This window comes from Atractosteus spatula, chromosome 4 (assembly GCF_055471065.1).
Source record: "Atractosteus spatula isolate fAtrSpa1 chromosome 4, fAtrSpa1.hap1, whole genome shotgun sequence".
NCBI classification, from domain to species: Eukaryota; Metazoa; Chordata; class Actinopteri; order Semionotiformes; family Lepisosteidae; genus Atractosteus; species Atractosteus spatula.
In genome coordinates, this window is record NC_142709.1 from 34743300 (window position 1) to 34762831 (window position 19532).

General features: G+C 38.8%; 1 protein-coding gene across 1 annotated transcript; it reads right to left on the reverse strand.

Moving 5' to 3' along the window:
• Window positions 1-6129: 6129 nt before the first annotated feature.
• On the reverse strand, window positions 6130-12123 carry LOC148836282 (snaclec coagulation factor IX-binding protein subunit A-like). The gene is made up of 6 exons (XM_088913823.1): window positions 12064-12123; window positions 11023-11095; window positions 10501-10616; window positions 9763-9903; window positions 8274-8385; window positions 6130-7203 (listed from the first exon to the last, which is right to left on the reverse strand). The coding sequence occupies exons 2-6, from the start codon at window positions 11078-11080 to the stop codon at window positions 7046-7048; spliced, it is 585 nt and encodes a 194-aa protein (XP_088769949.1). The 5' UTR covers window positions 11081-11095; window positions 12064-12123; the 3' UTR covers window positions 6130-7045.
• Window positions 12124-19532: the final 7409 nt, after the last annotated feature.

Genomic DNA, 19532 nt, shown 5'->3' on the forward strand with positions numbered 1-19532 from the left:
AAGCTGAAGAAGCTCCACAACTGAAACATTGCGTTTCTTCTCTTTTCAGCATGGAATATACATTGACTTATTCCTTTGCAGCCTATGCATGCTGATGCAGCTACCTACTTGAACTAACATGTAGCTAGTGTAAAAGAAAGCTTGGGAATGAAATGCCACTAATTCATCATCAAAAAGAACTTTTTCGCCTAAAACATTAAATACTTTGAAATTTTCATTTTAATCATTGAAGCACAATAACATCGAAGAGCCCTTTGATTCTTACATTTTATATACTGTATTTTTTTACAACCATCTGTGACTAGGAAGTATCTCTTAGAGTTTAGATGAAGTACCAGACAGAGTAAACACTTCCAGCTTCAAAGCAGAGGGGATGTTTGCTGAGAGGTGGGTGGTCCCCTGATCAAAAGTTGTAAAACTTACCTCAGTATACCCTAGGTATATAAGTTGTGGGTTAATGATTGTCAGTGAGCAGTACAGAAGCACACCATATAAGGTCACATGAAGACAGAGGAGAGACAACAAGAAGAGGATGAGAGAAGAAAGGTCAAACCACAAGAGAGGCGTTGGAGATGAGAGACAAGAGAGGAGTCTGGAGGAATTGGAACTTGAAGCTTGTAGCAGGCGAGAGCCCCTACTTTATGATCATCCAAACAAAACCTGAATGGAACTAAGTATTTGAATCCTGTTAGAGGGAGCATGCTATTCTGTGTTTTTAGGGAACTTGGATTTCCTGGGTAAAAGATACCTTGGTTAGAGACGCCTTTCCTACTCAGGGGTGTGTTTTTAGAATAGGGAGATAGGCTTGCATTTATATTATGGCAATCTGGTTTGCAGAGAGAGAGATTTAACTGCAGATTGTATTGCATTTATTAAGAAGGCAGCTTATCTCTTATTTGGCCTCTGTAGGCATTATTTATTTATCAGTTTAATACTTAATAGATGTCTGGGGGGGTTTTTGGGTGATTAGAATGTTAGGTCTCTGAAATGCCTTGTCTTGTCTTGTACTGTACACATAGAGTAACTTGTGTGTTGTTTGTTTTTGTGTGTAGTGTAGTTTATGTCTTGTTAATAAACATTTGCTTAATCAAGTGTGCCTGGATTATTACTCCTTTCACCAAAGCTGTGCCAGTGAATAAAGAATTCACTTGCCTCTAATTATACCAACTGCTCAGGTATATTATGGAGAAATCACTTACAGGTTGGGGGTTATGAAAATTAATTTTACTTATTGGCTAAACTGCTCAGTCAGTTCCTGATTTTCACAATTTTTGTAACCCCACATTTATAACAATATGTAACAGGTGTTTTTATCTATCACACAAACTAATAACAATGTAACATGAAAACATTGTACACTTTTTGAAAATCAAAAGAATACAGTAATCTAAATTATATTAAACAGAAATTAAATATAATACGTTATATTGTTTATATTACATTGTATATATAGCTCAGGTGGGTAGCTGCGTCAGCATGCATAGGCTGCAGAGGATCATGTAATAGGTTTGTTCCATGCTGAAAAGAGAAGAAAGAAAACACGTTTTAGCCGAAATGTTGTGTTTTCTTTCTTCTCTTTTCAGCATTGTATATATAGAATGTATATATATATATTATTATATATATATTATATAGCATTTGATGTTCTCATTAGCAAGGCACTATGGAAAAAGTCTCTTATGCCTTATCCACCCCTGCAATCATCACACGTTCACGAGTATGCATGACTATGCTCTATATTAAGGACTATTGTGTCACAGGTATAGCTAGATAGTATACTGTCCCCAAACTGCAGTACTCTTGTAGTCGACTACACCACTGAGCATTTTTAAGTGACCAAAGACCTTTTTCCCCCAAAAAAAACAGCTTCTTAATATCTTCCAGAAGCACGATTGCAATCACATACCAGTTGTTACACCCAGCCTGGGAGAGGCTCGTGTCCTGGTTGCCATTAGCAACCAGAGCATTTGTACAGGGTCCAGCTCCAAACCCATGTGAATGAAAATAGGGGCGTGTTTCCTGAAAGCCACTTATTTTTCAACCATGCAGCCAATAATTCAATTACCTGATCCTGAAGCAGACTATTTAAGGCTTTCTCTCTGCTTGTTTCACTGCTTAGACATTGACTAAGCTATAGTGTTTGCTGCACTGTGCAGTGTGCTGAGCCCACACCTTTTTTCCTGGAGCCCTGAACGTGCAGTGTTATATTCCCTTTCTGCTCATTCCCTTTTTCCTTTATGCCTACCTCCATTAATCTTTCAATTAACCTGCCTCCACTTCTCTCTGACCCCTCGTTTAAGCCTCTGTTCATCTGAAGATCTTCAAGGTTGCTCCAAGACCTTGCATATGGAGCTTGGTGTCACAATCGCAAACCCCTCCTCTTAAGGAGGAGCCCTTAAGCCCTTCCTCGTTTGCCTCATTCCCTGCACCTGTTCCTTGTTCCTGCCCCGTTTCAGTTCACCTTTATAAGCCAGGCGCTCACTTCACTTGAGGCTCTGCATCTGATTTCCACATTGTGTGAGCCTGGGACCTGGTTGTGCCTGGCTCCGTTATGTTTTTATCTTCCTGCTCCTGTTCCTGTTCCCTCCGCCGGTCCCAACCCGGCACCTGTTTTTAATCCCTGGTTTTTGGATGGATTACACGGCTGTGGACCTTTGCTTTCATTTTGGATTCCCCCTTTGGATTTCTATTGGATTGTCAGCCTCGGCCACACCTCCCCGGATCACCAGCACTGCATGGACACGCCCCCCTGTTTTCATCCCCGTATTCCTGAATGACTTTTTCCCCAGTGTTTCCTCACTATTTCGGATTGTGTCGTCCGCATAGGGTCCGGAAAGAACTGTTTCGTTACTTAGCTTGCAATTTGCCACCACCCTGAACTTCAGGGACCCTAACATAACTCCTCACATCCATCCATCCATTTTCTAGCTACTTCATCCAACTCAGGGTAACAATGTTGCCGGAGCCTGTTGCTGCAAACAAAAGTTGCAAGGAATTTAACCCTGGCCCTGAGCATTGCTAAGCAGCAACACTAATCACTGCATCACCATGCCGCCTACTACATGACATTAGTACTTTTTATTCTCTAGCAATTACAACGTTTATCACTGTCCACCTGACACACCGAACACATAACATAATATATCCAAAAGGAGCACACACACAGGACCACTTGAACCTTCAAGGATCTTAGTCACCCAAATCCAAATTTTCCAAACAAGAAATATTGCTCTTCTCTTGGAGTAATTATTTAATTGCTTACACTTATATGGAATTTTCTGGACACTCCACTCAAAGGGCTTTATGGGTAAAGGGGACCCCCCTCCACCACCACGAGTGTGCAGCCCCACCTGGATGAGGCGACGGCAGCCACAGTCCACACAATACACTCCCCACACATCAGCTCATCAGTGGGGAGGAGCACAGAGTGATGAAGCCAATTTATAAATGGGGATTAGTAGGAGGCCATGATTGGTAAGGGCCAATGGGAGATTTGGTAACGCACCAACTGTTTTCGAGAAATGCCCTAATTTTTAAAGACCATAGAGAGCCAGGACCTCAGGTTTATGTCTCACCTGAAGGGCAGCGCCTATTTTACAGTATAGTGTCCCCGCCACTATACTGGGGTATTAGGACCCACACAGACAACAGGGTGAGCGCCCCCTACTGGCCCCACTAACACCTCTTCCAGCAGCAAACTTTTTCGCAGGAGGACTCACATCCAGGTACTGACCAGGCTCACACCTGCTGAGCTTCAAGGGGTCACCAGTTGTGAGCTGCAGGGTGATATGGCTGCTGGCGAATGGCATGGCATGCTGCTGAATAGCTCTTTCTGGTACCCTGGCATGTGTCTTTCTAACACAGAGGCATACGCTTCAGTCCTGGCTAACCCGAACAATCCATTCGGATCCCCCTACCCCGTTTTCTCTGAGTCCAATACTGAATGGAGGGGGGAGGAAGATAATTTTTGAGCTTTGCTGCCTTGTGTAGAGTCACTTATGGTATCCGAGTCCTCTCCTGTGTCCAGTGGCACAATCTGGATCTCCACAAACTCTTTTCTTCAAATCCTGCTCTGCCTGCCCTTGTGACTGATCTTTTATTCAAACTGTTGGACAAAGTTACATTGTTCAAAGTAATTAATTACAGTTACAAATTACTTATGTGTGAGATTATTTTTGAATTCGACAGAAGTTAGAGAAATAATTAAAAAGTAATTGCTTACAATGCTCTTTGTAATGTGTCTTTAAAGCGATTTACCATAATTTGTTACTACTTTTAACAAACAAAGTCCTTTACACAAACAGCTAGTAATTGAAATTGTTTTTAATGTATTAGAAATTCTTTGTAATTGATTATTTTTAAAGTAACTTTACATAACATTTGAAAATCTCGTTAATATCTGGAAATACATAGAGAACATTGATCTCCCTCCCAGAGTACTGACTACAGAAACTCAGATTATCACCCCATTCATCTGTTGAGTAAGAATGGCATCTTTATATTTTATTGTTTTTATTCAAAGCATTTTATATTTCAGTGAATTTAAACAGTCATCAAAGAGCGGTACAGAATTGCATTTCATCTGGGATTGGAACTTACAACCTTCTCTAAACTCCTTCAAATCCAGACTCAAAACCTTCTTCTTTAGAAGAGCCTTTACTTAACTGGTTATGTTCTTTACCCCTCTGCTCCTACATACTTAGTACCACCATCCACGGTCTCCTCTGTGTATTTTAATTGTGTTTTATCTTGTGTTTATTTATTGCTGTCATTTTGAAAAGTGCTTTGAGAAGCCACCTTTAAAGGCACTATATAAAATAAAGTTTATTATTATTATTATTCTAGTTACAATTCTGGAGTTGCAGAAATCACACTAATATTAGCACACGTAGTAGCAGTGACAACTGTCATAGTAATAATAAGAGATACAGCACCAGTAGTGGCATTAGTACTAGTAATAACAGTACATTTCTGTATAATGCTTTTATGAAATACGTGCACCTAAACTCACATTAGTCTATTATCCCCTCGCTTAAAATTCTCCCTGTGTCTGCACCTAGTTACCCATCACTATGGATAAGGATAAAGCTAAGTATTTCAAGTAGGTAGCTGCGTCAGCATGTGTAGGCTGCAAAGGAACAAGTAAAGGTTTATTCCATGCTGAAAAGAGAAGAAAAGAAACACAACATTTGGGCTGTGGAGCCTTCTTCACATTAATTAAATGTATGGCTCCTCTATGACCTTCCTAAATACGCCTAACCAGAATGAAATCAATATGAGCACAATTAGGATTTCCATGTGGCATATTTTTCACAAATATGAATCCAATGCCAAGCTCAATGGTATAACTACAAGACTCTCTATAATCCCAAAATTTATATTAGGAATTTAAATTTGTCACAATTATTAAAAGGTATGAATAAATGTGGTTTTGATTATTTTAAATGCATATATGTACTGTTTTGTATATTAAAAAGACTCTTTGTTCATCAAATAGATTAATTGCTTCAAAAGATACAACTGAAGCTGTATACTGTATCTGTGACACACATCTGTTTGCAGCACTTTGCTGATGCTATCTTTTTGATTCTGTTCCATTCCTCTCATAGGGTCTTGACAAGCCATTACTTACAGAGTCATTACAGACAATAAGGCTAATAAATCTGAGCGTCTGAGCACAGGCTGTGCTGTCTTTGAACTTTCAAAACATAACTTTTTTTTTCTTCTGTAATAAAGTAAGTAACTCCTGTAAGTAAAATAACGAAAGTCCTGCTGGAGAACTTTATCAAGGAAACACTTACTGGGCACTGCAAGTAAGTACATTATCCAACATTGCCTGGACATTTGTAAGGTATTCCTTTATTTAAAAAATGAATAGAACATAGTGAAATATTCATTTATAGTGAGAAAACAAAAAATTCCGCTAATATTAGTTTAACTGACAGCTTTCAGTAGTTGTACCCTCCAAAACTCTGCTCAAGTGATGTTGCTTTATTTAAAATTTCATTTTGAATTTATAATTGTCTTGTTCTGAGGTAAGGTAATCACCAGTGATTTCAGTGTGAACATATATTTGTTAGAATAATAACAGAAAATAGACAGATCAGTAGAAAATGAGAGCCAAAACTCTGTTTCAATGCTTTATAGATTTGATTTATTGCATTATCAGTTTTATACAGTTAGAACAAGAGCCTGCAAGCTGTAAAAGCTATTGTGGATCCAGCAGTTGAGCAACTGGGGTCTGAAAGCTGTCCCTGTCACATGCAGATCAAATCTAAGGCCAATCACAGTTCAGTCCCCCACTAGAACTCCGGTGGGAATATCAGGATATCAGGAGCATCCTTGTCAAGTCCTGTAACTAGAGTGATAACCTGACACTGCAGGGTGACTGTGTGTTCTGCCTCATGCATACAGTGTCTCTCACACAGATGTGTTTTAACAGAAGATGGGCTCTGTGTAAGGTGCTCTCACTGTAGGAAGAAGCGAGAAGCCGATTGACAGACAGGCACCCTTTGGTTCTCACAATGCAGTGAGACTGGCAGCAAAATTGGCAGCAATTATTTAAATGTTTTAATATATTTTTGCCTGAAGCAGTTAGCCGAGATATCACAACAATAATAATAACAACAGAAAAACAACCAAGGTGGAACTCATACCATCTGCATCCTGTGATTTTAGTACTTCAGCAGAGTATTTTGTAAGAACTTTCTTTATTCCATAGATATCTTTTAGAAAGCTGAGATTCTCTGTCTAATTACAGAGGTTTTCTGAAATGGCTTGTATTCCAAGTCTGTCCCAAAATGAGCCACCAAGGATGTTGACTCCAGTTAGTCATGTTATTAATTCACATTAAGTCATTGAGGACTTAGAGTGGAATAACAGCCAGGAGTTCTGCTTAATAAACACATTATCTTGGGAGAATGTGAAAAAAAGTTCAGACTGATGGTATGAGACTTATGAGGATAATGTCCTAAGTTCAAGGATGGTTAAGATGGTCTAAGAAAGTCCTTGGCCATTTTCTGTTAGTATTATTATTATTTTGCCATTACATTGCGCTGGCCTCTTCTTTGGTCTCCACTCCTGCGTTGATCTCCTGCTCCTCTCTCACTTCCTGTATCTCTTCCGCTTCCTCTCCATACAGAGGGTACTGGCACACGTAGGGTCTCCGGGCACGGCAGCTAACTTGTGACCAGCGTGCACCGTCTGCAGCAGAAGGGGGAATTTGAACAAGAGTTTCACCTTTGCCAATATACTGTATTGGTCGTCCAGTCAACCACATTACTTTCAACTGATCTTTGAATCAATAATCAAGAAAGCTGTTGCTTTCATGCACAAATGAAACATCAGTTGCCCAGTTGAACATGCAAAGGACTGATTCAATGAAAAATGTATATGTTAGTCACATGAATCAGTCACAACACTGATAGCCCATTCAATTGATCCATCAGATCATCTCTCAGTATGTAATGCCAGCAGCTGTACCCTGCAGCTCACCACTGGCAACCCACTGAAGCTAAGCAGGTGTCAGTACCTGGATGGGAGACTGCATGGGAAAAACTAAGGTTGGTGCTGGAAGAGGTATTAGTGGGACCAGTAGGGGACACGCACCCCATGAATCTATTTGAGTCCTAATGCCTCAATATAGTGAAAGGGAGACAATGCTATAAAAAAGGCTCTGTCCTTCAGATGAGATATAAAACTGAGATCCTGACTCTCTGTGGTCATTAAAAATCCCTGGCATCCTGGTCAAATTTCCCATTGACCTTTACCAATCATGGCCTCCTAATACATCTATAAATTGGCTTCATCACTCTGTTCTATTCCTCACTGATAGCTGGTGTGGGGTGAGTGTTCTGGTGCACTATGGCTGCTGTCGCATCATCAAGGTGGGGCTACACATTGGCGGTGGTAGAGGGGAGTCCCTATTAGCTGTAAAGTGCTTTGAGTGGTGTGTCCAGAAAAGTGCTTTATAAGAGTAAGCAATTATTACTGATTATCATTATAGTCATTCACTCCTAACATATCCTCTTACTACCAAATGTATGACATATAAAATTGCAAATAACAGGCACTAAAAGTCTAACTCTACAAAATTTCTCAGCTCACTGTCTGGATCTGGAAACTAGACACAGAATAACAAAACACTTTATAACAGGAATACATTTTTAAGTTGCCTTTAACAACAGCTGTGGCAAAGATCCACACACAGAAGGAAATGCTTATTTGCAGAAGGAAGGTCAGGAACACAGACAAACACCTATGCAGAAACTTACTTCTAGAGTTCATTTGTACACAGATCCTTCTCCTGCAGGACTCATCCAGTGCTGCACAGCCCCAGCTGCTGTAGTTCCAGGAGCTCCCATCCATCCAATGGAAACGTTTGCTCTGGAATGATATAAACCCATAAAATGGTTTAAATACATAATATACCAACCAAATTCTGTTTTGATATCTCTGACTTTACTCACCAGAATGGCAGATTACCGGCACGCTTTGATTCACAAAGCTGAGGATCCTTCATGGGCTGCAACCCTTCACTTTATTAGAGTTACTTTTGGGACATCATTGCACTGTGTTTGTGCTCCACTGTGTCAGGTTATTCTCTACATCTGTAAGGCCTGCCCTGATTACCCTATAACAGGTAACCTGTAGACATACATGACCTATGTTTAGAGGTCGACACTCTTTTGAGCAGAAGTTTTCTTTTGTTTTCTTTTGAGCAGAAAGACCAAGCCAACACAAAAGCTGGATGAACTAAAAACATACACATCCTGTAATAGCTGATTATGGTTGGACAGTAATGATTTGGTCTATGGAAGATCTACACCTAAAACCAGACCTCTTACTCACTACCAAAACTTTATTATATTCTCATGTAGAATGCCTGTCTTCATAGAAGCTTCATGTTATACTGCAGTAATATTCTTGATGTTTTATGACTATTGCTGAAAGCACACATTATGGTATGTCTCAGGGTAAATAGAGGAAAGGACTTGTTTTCCTTAGATTCTTCCAAATGAAACCCACAGAGGAAGGAATATACGCTTGGAGTCACCCTAATTAATTTAGATGTACATTTTAGCCCAAAAAAACTTTTTCAGTTGATTTTGTTTTTCAGACCTATTGAAATAATTGCTAGGATTAGAAATAGAGTTAACATCTTGTTGTGAGTTATAGCAAAGACAAGTACTTTTCATGCTGTTTGGAAGAGTGGTATTAATTAAGAATGCTAGTCTAATACACTATGTAGCTTCACTGAAGGTATTATAAAGGACATATCAAACCCTAAATCTCCTTTGTCAATTCTCTTTCCTTTTCTTTTTATAAACCACATGCCTTCACGTCTGTGCTTGACATTACCTTCGTCATCAACTTGATTTTTATGCACGTTTGTGAAAATCACCAGAAACGTAACAGTTAGTAAATTGTATATGACGAAGAACTCTTACTGACCTGTGTCAACCATTAAGGCTAGTAAGCAGTGGTGTATCACTACCTCCCTTGGTCCAGTTAGAAGTTAAATCCTTTAAAATGAAATTGCTCTTTCCTATTCCTCTTAAGCCAAATAGAAGTGTTTTCAGACCAAGCCCTGTAGTTTGTCACATTTTGTCACACCTCCTAAAAAGGGTCTGCTGGAACATCAGGGATTCTACCCTACAACAGTTCTGCTTGGGAAATTGGGGGTTTACTCTACCTATACTATTTTGCCTTGGCTTTGTACAGCTGATTTCAAATGGTATTAATGGAGAAGTAAGTCCTTACCCCTCGGATGCGCTGACCCCCAGTCCATATACTGGGTCTGTGGCAGTTCCCTCTTGCCACTACAGCCTGAACTACGTGATTCTGACCACCTGAATGGATGGAGATCAAATGTCCTTTCCTGGCAGCATGGCGACATGCTCTCTGAAAGACAGACAAGGCACTAAACATCAGCACATTAAAACAAATACATGTAGCTGATCTTCTATGTATGTAAGAAATAAAAAATAGATCAATCATAGCTGCATTTTTGAGTTTTATAATGAAAGAAAAGGAACAAATGTGCTTCTGTATTAAAGATGGTTGAACATAGACCAGTTTTCATAGGCCATTCCTGCACAAACTGCAAAACCTTCTGGTGAAATTAAAATACCCAATAGAAAAAAGCCATATACATTTGCTTTGACTACAAGATTATTCAAAATACATGCTTAAGTACAGATGCAGTTCAAAGATATATGAAATATCTTATTTTCTTGATTGGATGATACCTTACACATTGTTAACTGGGGGGGTTGTTTTTCTATTATAATCCAGATGATTATGCATTTTTATGATGTTCCTGTTTGACATACATATCTTTATTATTGTCAAAAATATAGTATTACCTACCTACTGTAACTATTGTTGTTTATCTGCTGGTGCATTGTGCCTCTACTCAATCAATTACTACCTCTATCAGTCAGTGCATCTCCAGTTAATTCATGTGGAATGCACAAATAGTATGCACAGGGTCTTTACCTCAGCTGCATAAAAGGTTCTGTGGACACCAAAATACTTGATACATTTGCTGCCCATTTGTTGCCAGCCCCCGGCACAGCGTCGAGGACAGTCCTCTTCGGTAGAGGTTGACAGTTCTGGAGAGTTTGAAAAGTGGTGTTAATAGACACATTCTGACTTAACACTGCACTGAGAGAAATTAATACTGATAAACTGGACACTACAGAACGTTAACACTGCACTGAGAGAGAAGTTAATACAGACACACTGCAGATACATCGAATGGTTTAATGCAAGTACACTGGATGCAATAAAGCATTAACACTGCACTGAGAGAAGGAAAGAGAATTCAGATCAGGATCCTATAAACTCTAAACATACTAAGAAATATACGAATAGTCTATAATGGCTGACATTCAGTATCTTACAATTGTGCAGCATCTAATGTATATTTCTCAGGTTTGTTAGACTTTTTATGGGTTTATAAAACCTAAATGAATCGCAGTATCAAACACAGTAATGGACTGGGTCTGTCTGCCCTACCTTTGGTGGCACACATGCCTACAGCCCCCAGGGCGAGCAGCAGAAAAATTGTCTTCATTGTTGAGAATCAGTTCTGGAAGAGAAGAGTGATCACACATCTGAAAGGGTACTATGACCATGACAAAACACCAAGTCTGACATCAACTAAAGTCTGTATTAAATATACTTGCATTTTGGAAGCCCAAAGCACTTCTATTAATCACATTTTAAATGGAGTTTATAATGAAAGTTCAGCAGGGATGAGTTCAATTGGACTCAGTTGTCAGTAATTAGCAATTGCTCCTGACATCCATTCCACTCCCAAATCCTATAAATACTTACGAGATCCCTCTCTCGCTTGCATCCCACCTTCACCCCCTCTCTACCTCTGCAGCTACCCCTTGGTAGGGCCAGGAGGTTGGCCCTCAGCCAAGCTGGTTAAGTCACAAATTTGCTCCATGATGCTTTAATTTTGGGTGTTGTAATTTCTAGTGAATAACAGCAATTGTCATGGTTTGCTAGAGTATACCATGGATAATCGTGGTAACGAAAATACCATAGATGTCTCACTGTTAATTACAGTTGTGTGGCACTGGATTGTTCCTCTCATACCTTTTGTATCTCTTCCTACAATTAATCAATTGATATAAAATCATTTACAACAGAGTACAGTGAACTTAAGATCATCATTTGCATTATAGTACATTATAAAAAAGCTAAATAATCATATGCATTATATTGCATTTTCTTTAGTATTTTGTCTATAGGATGTTATAAATACTCCTGCTGTTTGATTAGTTGGTTATAATAATGTGGTCTTTTAATGACAAGTTTCAAACCTGATGTATCTCAGTTCACTCTAAAACACTATGAACCATCTGTACCTGGCCACCCAGAGCCACCCAAAGCAGTTCTAGAGATACAAAACCTCAGCTGAGCTGTAGCAGATCTAGAGTGGAAATGCTTTCCAGCCACTCCTGAGACAGGCCAGCAGTTCTGCGAAAGTACCAAAGGACACTCAGAGTACCTAGTAAAGAGAGAGTGAAAAGGAGTGGCTCTCACCTGGTCAGCAGGGCCAACAGTGTATGTAGTCTCTCTGTCTGCTCAACTGGGCTCTTCTGTAAAATTCTCTCCAGACTCAAGCTCTTTATATAGTTTGGGAAGAGGGAACTGAACTCAACAGTACAGAGGAGTGCCAAACAGTTTGGCTCTGTGAGATGTTTCACAACCCAGCTTCTCTTATTTTATTAATATAAAGTCAGATTTTATTTATTGATATCAGCTATCAGATTGTGGTGCTTCTGTTTTTGGGGAGCATAGGCATCTAAAAAGTTTTGAAAGGGTTTCATGAGCAATTATCCCCTCAATTCCCTCAATCTTACAAACATCTGTAAATGTAATCCTTGAAAGAAAATGTAGCCAAGTTCATCCTGACTTAAATGCACTCTGCACTTACAGTACTTTAATGAATATTAATTAAGTGAAGCTCACTTCTAACTCCAAATTGATCAGCTTCAAATGCTTACAGAGAAAAGTGAGAGAAACTATGTACTGTAGCTGAATCTGCAATTCACATAACAATTTGCATTAACAAACCCATTCTTCACATTTTGAGTGTTTGTACATGCAAAATATTTCACACTCCGCTGTTTGTACTTTTGCTGAAGCTAAATGTCATGTTTGCTGTAAACAGTACAGTAACTTTTCTATGCTTTACTACACTGACCTTTGAGTAAACTGTAGCCTACCACAGAACACATTTCTTATAAACAAATAATGTGAAATATCATTGTATACTCAGGGTCCAGGAAAGTCAAACAAAGTAAAGGCATGTTTCTAAAAGCACATATTTGTCTCAAAATCCCATGGCATGTCCAGTAAATAAGTAAACCTGTATGTGTGTAAGTACTGTAAGTGTGAGTGTTAGGTAACAGATGTTGTCTGCTTAGTGGGTCTGCACTACCACTAACACTAACTTAATAGCAGCATTTTAAATTAAGCATCTACTAAATATAGTAGCAAGCTATAAAATTACTTGCTATCACTCTTCTACAGGAAGAGATGTTAAGGCATTAAAAGGTCCAACCTGCTTTATTAAAATTAGGTAAAAGTATTTAAGAGAAAACTGGTTAAAAAAGCTTGCATATTATCAAAAAATAATATTTAGATAATATTTTGTGAGTTCTTAGGTGAAACAGAACAGTATACTGTTTCTATACCACAACCATAAATAGTTGCATCAATTATTTGCAGTGTCATATGCTGTTTAGTATTTTGACAGTCTGTTGTACTGGTCTTTGACTTCTGTGCACTTTGTGTTCCGAACACTGTGCTCCCAGACAGGATACTATGTAGATTCTGTGCTGCTCCTGGCAATAGAGACTCTGAGGGATCTCATACATGGGTACTGTTATATCTGCTTCTCAGATGAGGTGTTTCTTTGGAATGGTCAGCAGCATGGTCCCAGAAAGGACACAGTGACTTGAGCTGGTGGCGAGGCACATTTCTGAGATCCTGATGTAGAGGCAAGTCATGGCTGGTGTAAGAAGTCTATTGCATTTTGTATCTACTTGTAGAAGTCTGATGGGTTTCAACTGGGTAGGGAACCAGGGAGTGAAGGGGATCCTATTTGCCTCTCGTGTATTACTGTGGCTGTGTTCTACCAGATAACAGACCAGAAAGTCATCCTGCCCATAATAACCCATTAGAGAATTTACTCTGGGTCACAGCACACCATACGGCTGCAGAGGAACACAGTGTTTGTAATGGGTTTCAAGCGGTTTGACAAGAAAAGAGGCCTCCAATTGCGAGATTCCATTAGCTTTTTTATCTTTCTTCCAAACTCCCTTTAAAACAGAAATATAGGGGTGCAGAAATCCAGTAATTATGTTAAAGAATAATTTCATACTCTTTTTAGCAAAGGTAAACTTTGGAGGTTGAAAATGTAAATAAATTAAACCATTATTGGAAATGGTGATTCCTGCTGGTGATTAAAGATTGTCTTGTCTGAAAGGATTGATCTCTTACCAGTATGCTTGTTTTTCCCTTTAAATTTGTCACCATTTCACACAAAGGCTAAACAAGTACATCAATGTACCAGCACTCCTGGTGCAATAAAGCAAAGGGTGTTGAAAATCCTAAACAGTTACTTCTGAAACATCAGTATCTTGAAGGAGTAGGCTTTATCTCCTCTATGTACTGTATAGTAGTCACCAGCACCGAAGTCCTGAACAGTTCTCAGTATGACAGTATTTAAATTTGAATAAAGTATCCAGACACTTTGCATTTCTAAAACATTCTACTGTAATATAACCATTTTGAAATTTTGCTGCTTAGCATCTAACCAGCAGAGAAAAATACATCAGGGTAGATCATAATCAGCAGTGTTTTCCAATGGGTGAATTTTCTAGGTTTGCTGATGACATACTGAAATCTTCACTTTAAAATTAGTTCCCATTAATATCACTGATTAATTCTGGTAAATAACACATGGAAATTGTTGAGCCAGGTATGATCATATACCTCATTGTTTTTAAGAATTTGCTGAGTTACAGATTGGCTCAGAAGCAATAAAAGGCCTTGCAGGTCTTGTGGTTTGATTCGCCTAGAAAACAAGAAGAGAAACAAATTTTGTTTGAAACATTTTCATGTGCCATTGTATGCTAATAATGTGTGTTAAAAACTTGTTAAAAAATGTGTCAGTCCCAAGACAAGTTAAATTACCTTTCTGGGTCTGCCATCACATTTACATATTGGTTGTAGATAATCAGAAATGCTTATGGAAGAACATCATCTACTGTAGCAGCTCAAATACGGATATTATAATCAAATGCTCCAAACATCTCTGTAAAGCTACTCTGAAGTTCTTCTTCAAAGTATCAGTGAGGTATTATTGGATTTTTGTGGAGAATTTAATTGTCAGAATAGCTGAATTAGCAGAAATCCATTCTGAACTGCCCTTTGGTTTTTGTGCTTTAAAAATTTGCTTGGTTTCGTTTTAAATCAGATTTCCCCTTTCAATATTATATTCAATTATTAATGTCATTATTAGAGTAGGGTCACAAATTTGTATTTTATTTTTTTTACGTGTACTGGTGAATGTGGACAGTTTGGCAGCACTGGTATCCATCTATTTTCTAGACACTTCTTCCAATTCGGGTTTGTGGAGGAGCCAGAGCCAATCTCTGTAAGCAACAGGCGCAAGGCAGGGTACACCTTGGATGGAATGCCAGCCCATAACAGAGCAGAAACACAAACACACAAATCCAAAATACCAATTTTCTCAGAAGGCCCAATTAACTTATCAGTACGAGCACCCAGAGTTAACCCACATGAACACAGGGGGGACATACGAGATACACTCGTGTGTAGAAGTGAACCCAGTAATGGGCTCCAGAGTGCCAAGACAGCAGTGATCACCACTGTATCACTGCAGCACTGGTATATTTCATAGACATTTAGGGAAGGTAGAGGGATAAAGGAAAAATGGTTTCTGCTGCAAATCCATGTTTCAAATTACTTTTCAAAGCTGGTGTCAGTATACAGTACACGTTGCTGGTAGTGAAGTTTGAAGAAAATATCACCTTACAATAAACAATGTCAAAGTATGCTCTCTTGCTAGAAAAATATTAGTGTAAAATCGTTTGAAAAACCCCGACACAAATGGAAAATGATTATTGATTAATTTGCAGGTGATTGTGGAAATCCAACAGTCAATAGACTAATACGTGTTTTACAATACATATTCCTGAGTGAGCATTTATTCAGTTCTTGCTTAATAATTACAGCAATACAAGAAGTGGTTTCATGCTATTGCTTTGTATATGACTCAGCACACTGTTTGCAAAAGTTGGAAAAAAAATTCACAGGTAAAATCTTGCATGAAGCGAGTACCTGCAGTATGGCACAAGTAAGCCGTGGCTTCATTCATGCGGCCTTAAGATTTTTTCAGTTCCAAATGCTAGAATTGTTTAAGTCAGACGTGGTGTTTTGTTTCAATACAATAGAAATAACTGTACAATGAAGAGTGTGCTCAAATTGGAAAATGAAAATGTATTTGGACCCCATTCTGGTGGTAATCCTGGAAGTATAATTACTGTGAGAGTCTTTGAGCTCCCATATGTATTTGAGTTTGTCTCATAACTTTCCAAATACGTACCAATGAAAAGAGCACATTTTCTCCTGCCAAGAGCAGGCTGGCAACCTGCAGCAAGCCTGTGTCATTTAGTGTTTTACTAAGAAGATAAGTCTTTCCTCTACTGGAAAACATGTAGACATGATGCTGCATTTTAGTTTGATGCAGTTGTTTGGCTGAACCCAGATCAAGGAAAGGCAGAGGTGTGATTTGAATTGGTTTTTATTTATTGACTTAACTCAGGTAGCTGAGAGAACAACAACCTGGCCTGGAGGACAAAGATGTCAGAACCCCCGAAAGAAGCGAGACACAGCATCACACTGATGCAGGTCTTTAAAATTACAAATAACAAAATTAAAGTCTTTACAAGGTTTCGGTTTGCAGATCCACCAAATAAAGGGATATTAAAGTTCCAGTGGAAGCATAAGCAATATTTTCCAATTCATCTAGAAACAGTGGAGAGTACTGGGTGAGAATAATGATCTAATCTGAGTTTGTTTCCTTTGTCCAGGTAGAAAGTGAGCCACAGCAAGTAGCACAGCGAGGTCCCAGTCTTCTGATGATGGACATCAAATAACATCCTGTGATATGAAACATGCAACTGGGTCAACTAGAGATGTTATTTATATTTGGGTAGGCAGAAATAAGCAAGATTCAGGTTTGGCCTCTTTCTGAGCTTTTGTTAAAAACTCCATCATGTTTTCGATTCATCCATCTATTTTCTAGGAGCTTCATTCAATACAGGTGACATGTCTTGGGATTGTAATCCTGTCCATAGGTCAGAGTGAGCCCCATTCCCTGTTGAGCCACTTAGCAGCCCAAATAAACCATTTTCAACAGAATTTTAGAAAAGTTTGTACTGGATCATGCAAATACGATCAAATATAGTATATAACACTACTCATGGAGTACTACTATGGACTAGCATTAAAACAATTTCTTTACAATATTCTTGACACATTTCACAAAATATAGTTCTAGAGTGCAAAACACCTGAGACAAAATTCAAAACTAATTATTCTATCATCAGACCCAACAATATGCATCCAGTGTAAAAGCTTGGGAGTGAAATGTCACAAATCCATCATGAAACAGTACATCCTAAACCAAAACTTCAAATACCTTAAAATATTAATTTTAATCAATGAAGCACAATAACATCAAAGAGCCTTTAATAGATAATCTTTATATATATAAGGTGTTTTATTTAATAACAATAACAATTTCTTTACAATATCCAATTAATAACAATATACATTTATGATACATACTATTCACTTTTTGAAAATCAAGAGAATACAGTCATCTAAGTTAAATTATACAAAGAAATAGATTCTTTTAGATGTACAAAATAAGGTATATGTTTGTGTGATGTTTATATCAATGTCAATAATCTTGTATCTGTGTAAGACAATGGATTTTCATCCACTGAGCATTTGATATCCCCATTAGCAAAGCACCATGGAAGAAGTCTCTCTATGTGCCTTATCCAAGCCCATAGATGAACATGCTCTATCTGAGGGAAGCTTGTGTCACAGGTATAGACACTGACCCAAAACTGCTGGATTTTAGTAGCCAACTTTTAAGGGTGCTAGCTTATTCAAGTTCTTCTTGAAAGAAGCCAGGATATCGACTTCAACGTGGCTGTGTTTCCTGTTCCGTCATCCCTTTATCCTTTGTGTAAAAAGGTGATACCTGCACTCAGTTTAAAAAGCACTTTCACATACTTTAGTTTCCACTTTTTCCCTCTGGTTCATGTTTCACTTTTGATTAAGAAGATATCCACTGGGATGAGTTTTGAAGCTTTTCATTGCTTGAAGCTAAGCCGGTGTGAGCCTGGTCAGTACCTGGATGGGAGAGCTCCTGGTTAAAACTAAGGTTGCTGCTGAAAGAGGTGTTGGTGGGGCCAGTAGGGGGTGCTCATCCTGTGGTCTGTGTGGGTCTCAATAACCCAGTATACTGATGGGGACACTATACTGTAAAAAGGCCCTGTCCTTCAGATGAGATGTTAAACTGAAGTCCGAACTCTGTAATCATTAAAAATCCCAGGGAGTTTCTTGAAAAGAGCAGGGGTGTTTCCCTGGCGTTCTGACCAATTAATTTACCAATTATGCCCTCCTAATAACTATATAAACTGGTTTCATGACTCTGTACACCTCCCCACTGATAGCTGGTGTGTGGTGAGCATACTGGTGCACTATGGCTGCAGTTGCATCATCCAGGTGGATGCTGCACATTGGTGGTGGTGGAGGGGAGTCCCCATTACCTGTAAAGTGCTCTGAGTGGAGTGTCCAGAAAAGTGCTATATAAGTGTAAGGAATTATTATAATTACGCCAACCACCTGCTCTGCCATGAGACTCCTGCCATGCCCACCACTGACTTCTCTCCTTCCAATATTGAAATACAGAAGACCATGTAAATCCAGTAATTCCACACTAACACTACAGTAGAGTAAACTTTATCTAAATATTTTTTAAATTGCACACAATTACAGTATTCCACTTGACTTACTTGATTCTTAGTCTTAAATATTGTGACATATGTTACCTCTTCAGATGTGGTTGGAATACAGAACACAAATACAGTATCTGTTGCTTATAAACAATTGAGTATTTTACATGAAAAGCAAATTAGTTTTTGAAATGGTTCATTATGTGATAAGATTGTGCTCAAATCATAAAGAACTAGTTGACAGGATTTTTTTAAATTGATATTGCATTCAAATCCTGAATACTCAAACTGTAGACTTCTAATGGTAAGATAAGTAAATATGAGTGAGAACTAAACAGAAACATTGAAATATGTTGAGGTGGCATGGTGGTGCAGTGGTGCATTCCTGCCTTGCAGTACTGGGACCCTGGATTTAACTGCAGATGTGGGCTGCTATACACCTGGACTTTGTTTGCTCTCCCCGTACTTGACTAGGTTTTCTCCAGGTGCTTTAGTTTCCTCCCACAGTCCAAAAATACACTGACAGGTTAATGGGCTTTTGGGAAGATTGTCCTGTCCCAAGGTGTGAGTGTGTGCATGACTGTGTTTGTGTCTGTGAGTCTGCCCTGAGATGGACTGGAGTCCCATTCAGGCTTACCCTGCCATTCGACTGTTTCTTGCTCCGGCTCCCACTGAATTGGAAAAAGTGGTTAGCAAATAACTGGATGGATGAAATATGTCGGCTGAGTATTCAGACCCGTAAACTCAATATTTAATGAAAGCAAGTTTGAAAGGAGTCAAAGTCTTTTGGGGCAGCAAGTCTTTCTTGGTAAGTCCATCCACCATGCTTGATGACTGTAGGCTGTTTTACATCAGATTGTTGCTTTGCATTAAGACCAAAAAGATCCACAAAAGACTTTTACCACATGTTTGCAGTATTACCTAAATGTTTTCTTGCAAACTCCA

Bases quoted from the DNA above. Each gene is read 5' to 3' on its own strand.
- LOC148836282 (XM_088913823.1), bottom strand. From the start codon at position 11,080: ATGAAGACAATTTTTCTGCTGCTCGCCCTGGGGGCTGTAGGCATGTGT. The intron at 10,617-11,022 runs GTAGGGCAGACA...CAAACTCTCCAG, and splicing joins AGGCATGTGTGCCACCAAAG to AACTGTCAACCTCTACCGAA. The intron at 9,904-10,500 runs GTAAAGACCCTG...TCTGTCTTTCAG, and splicing joins GAACCTTTTATGCAGCTGAG to AGAGCATGTCGCCATGCTGC.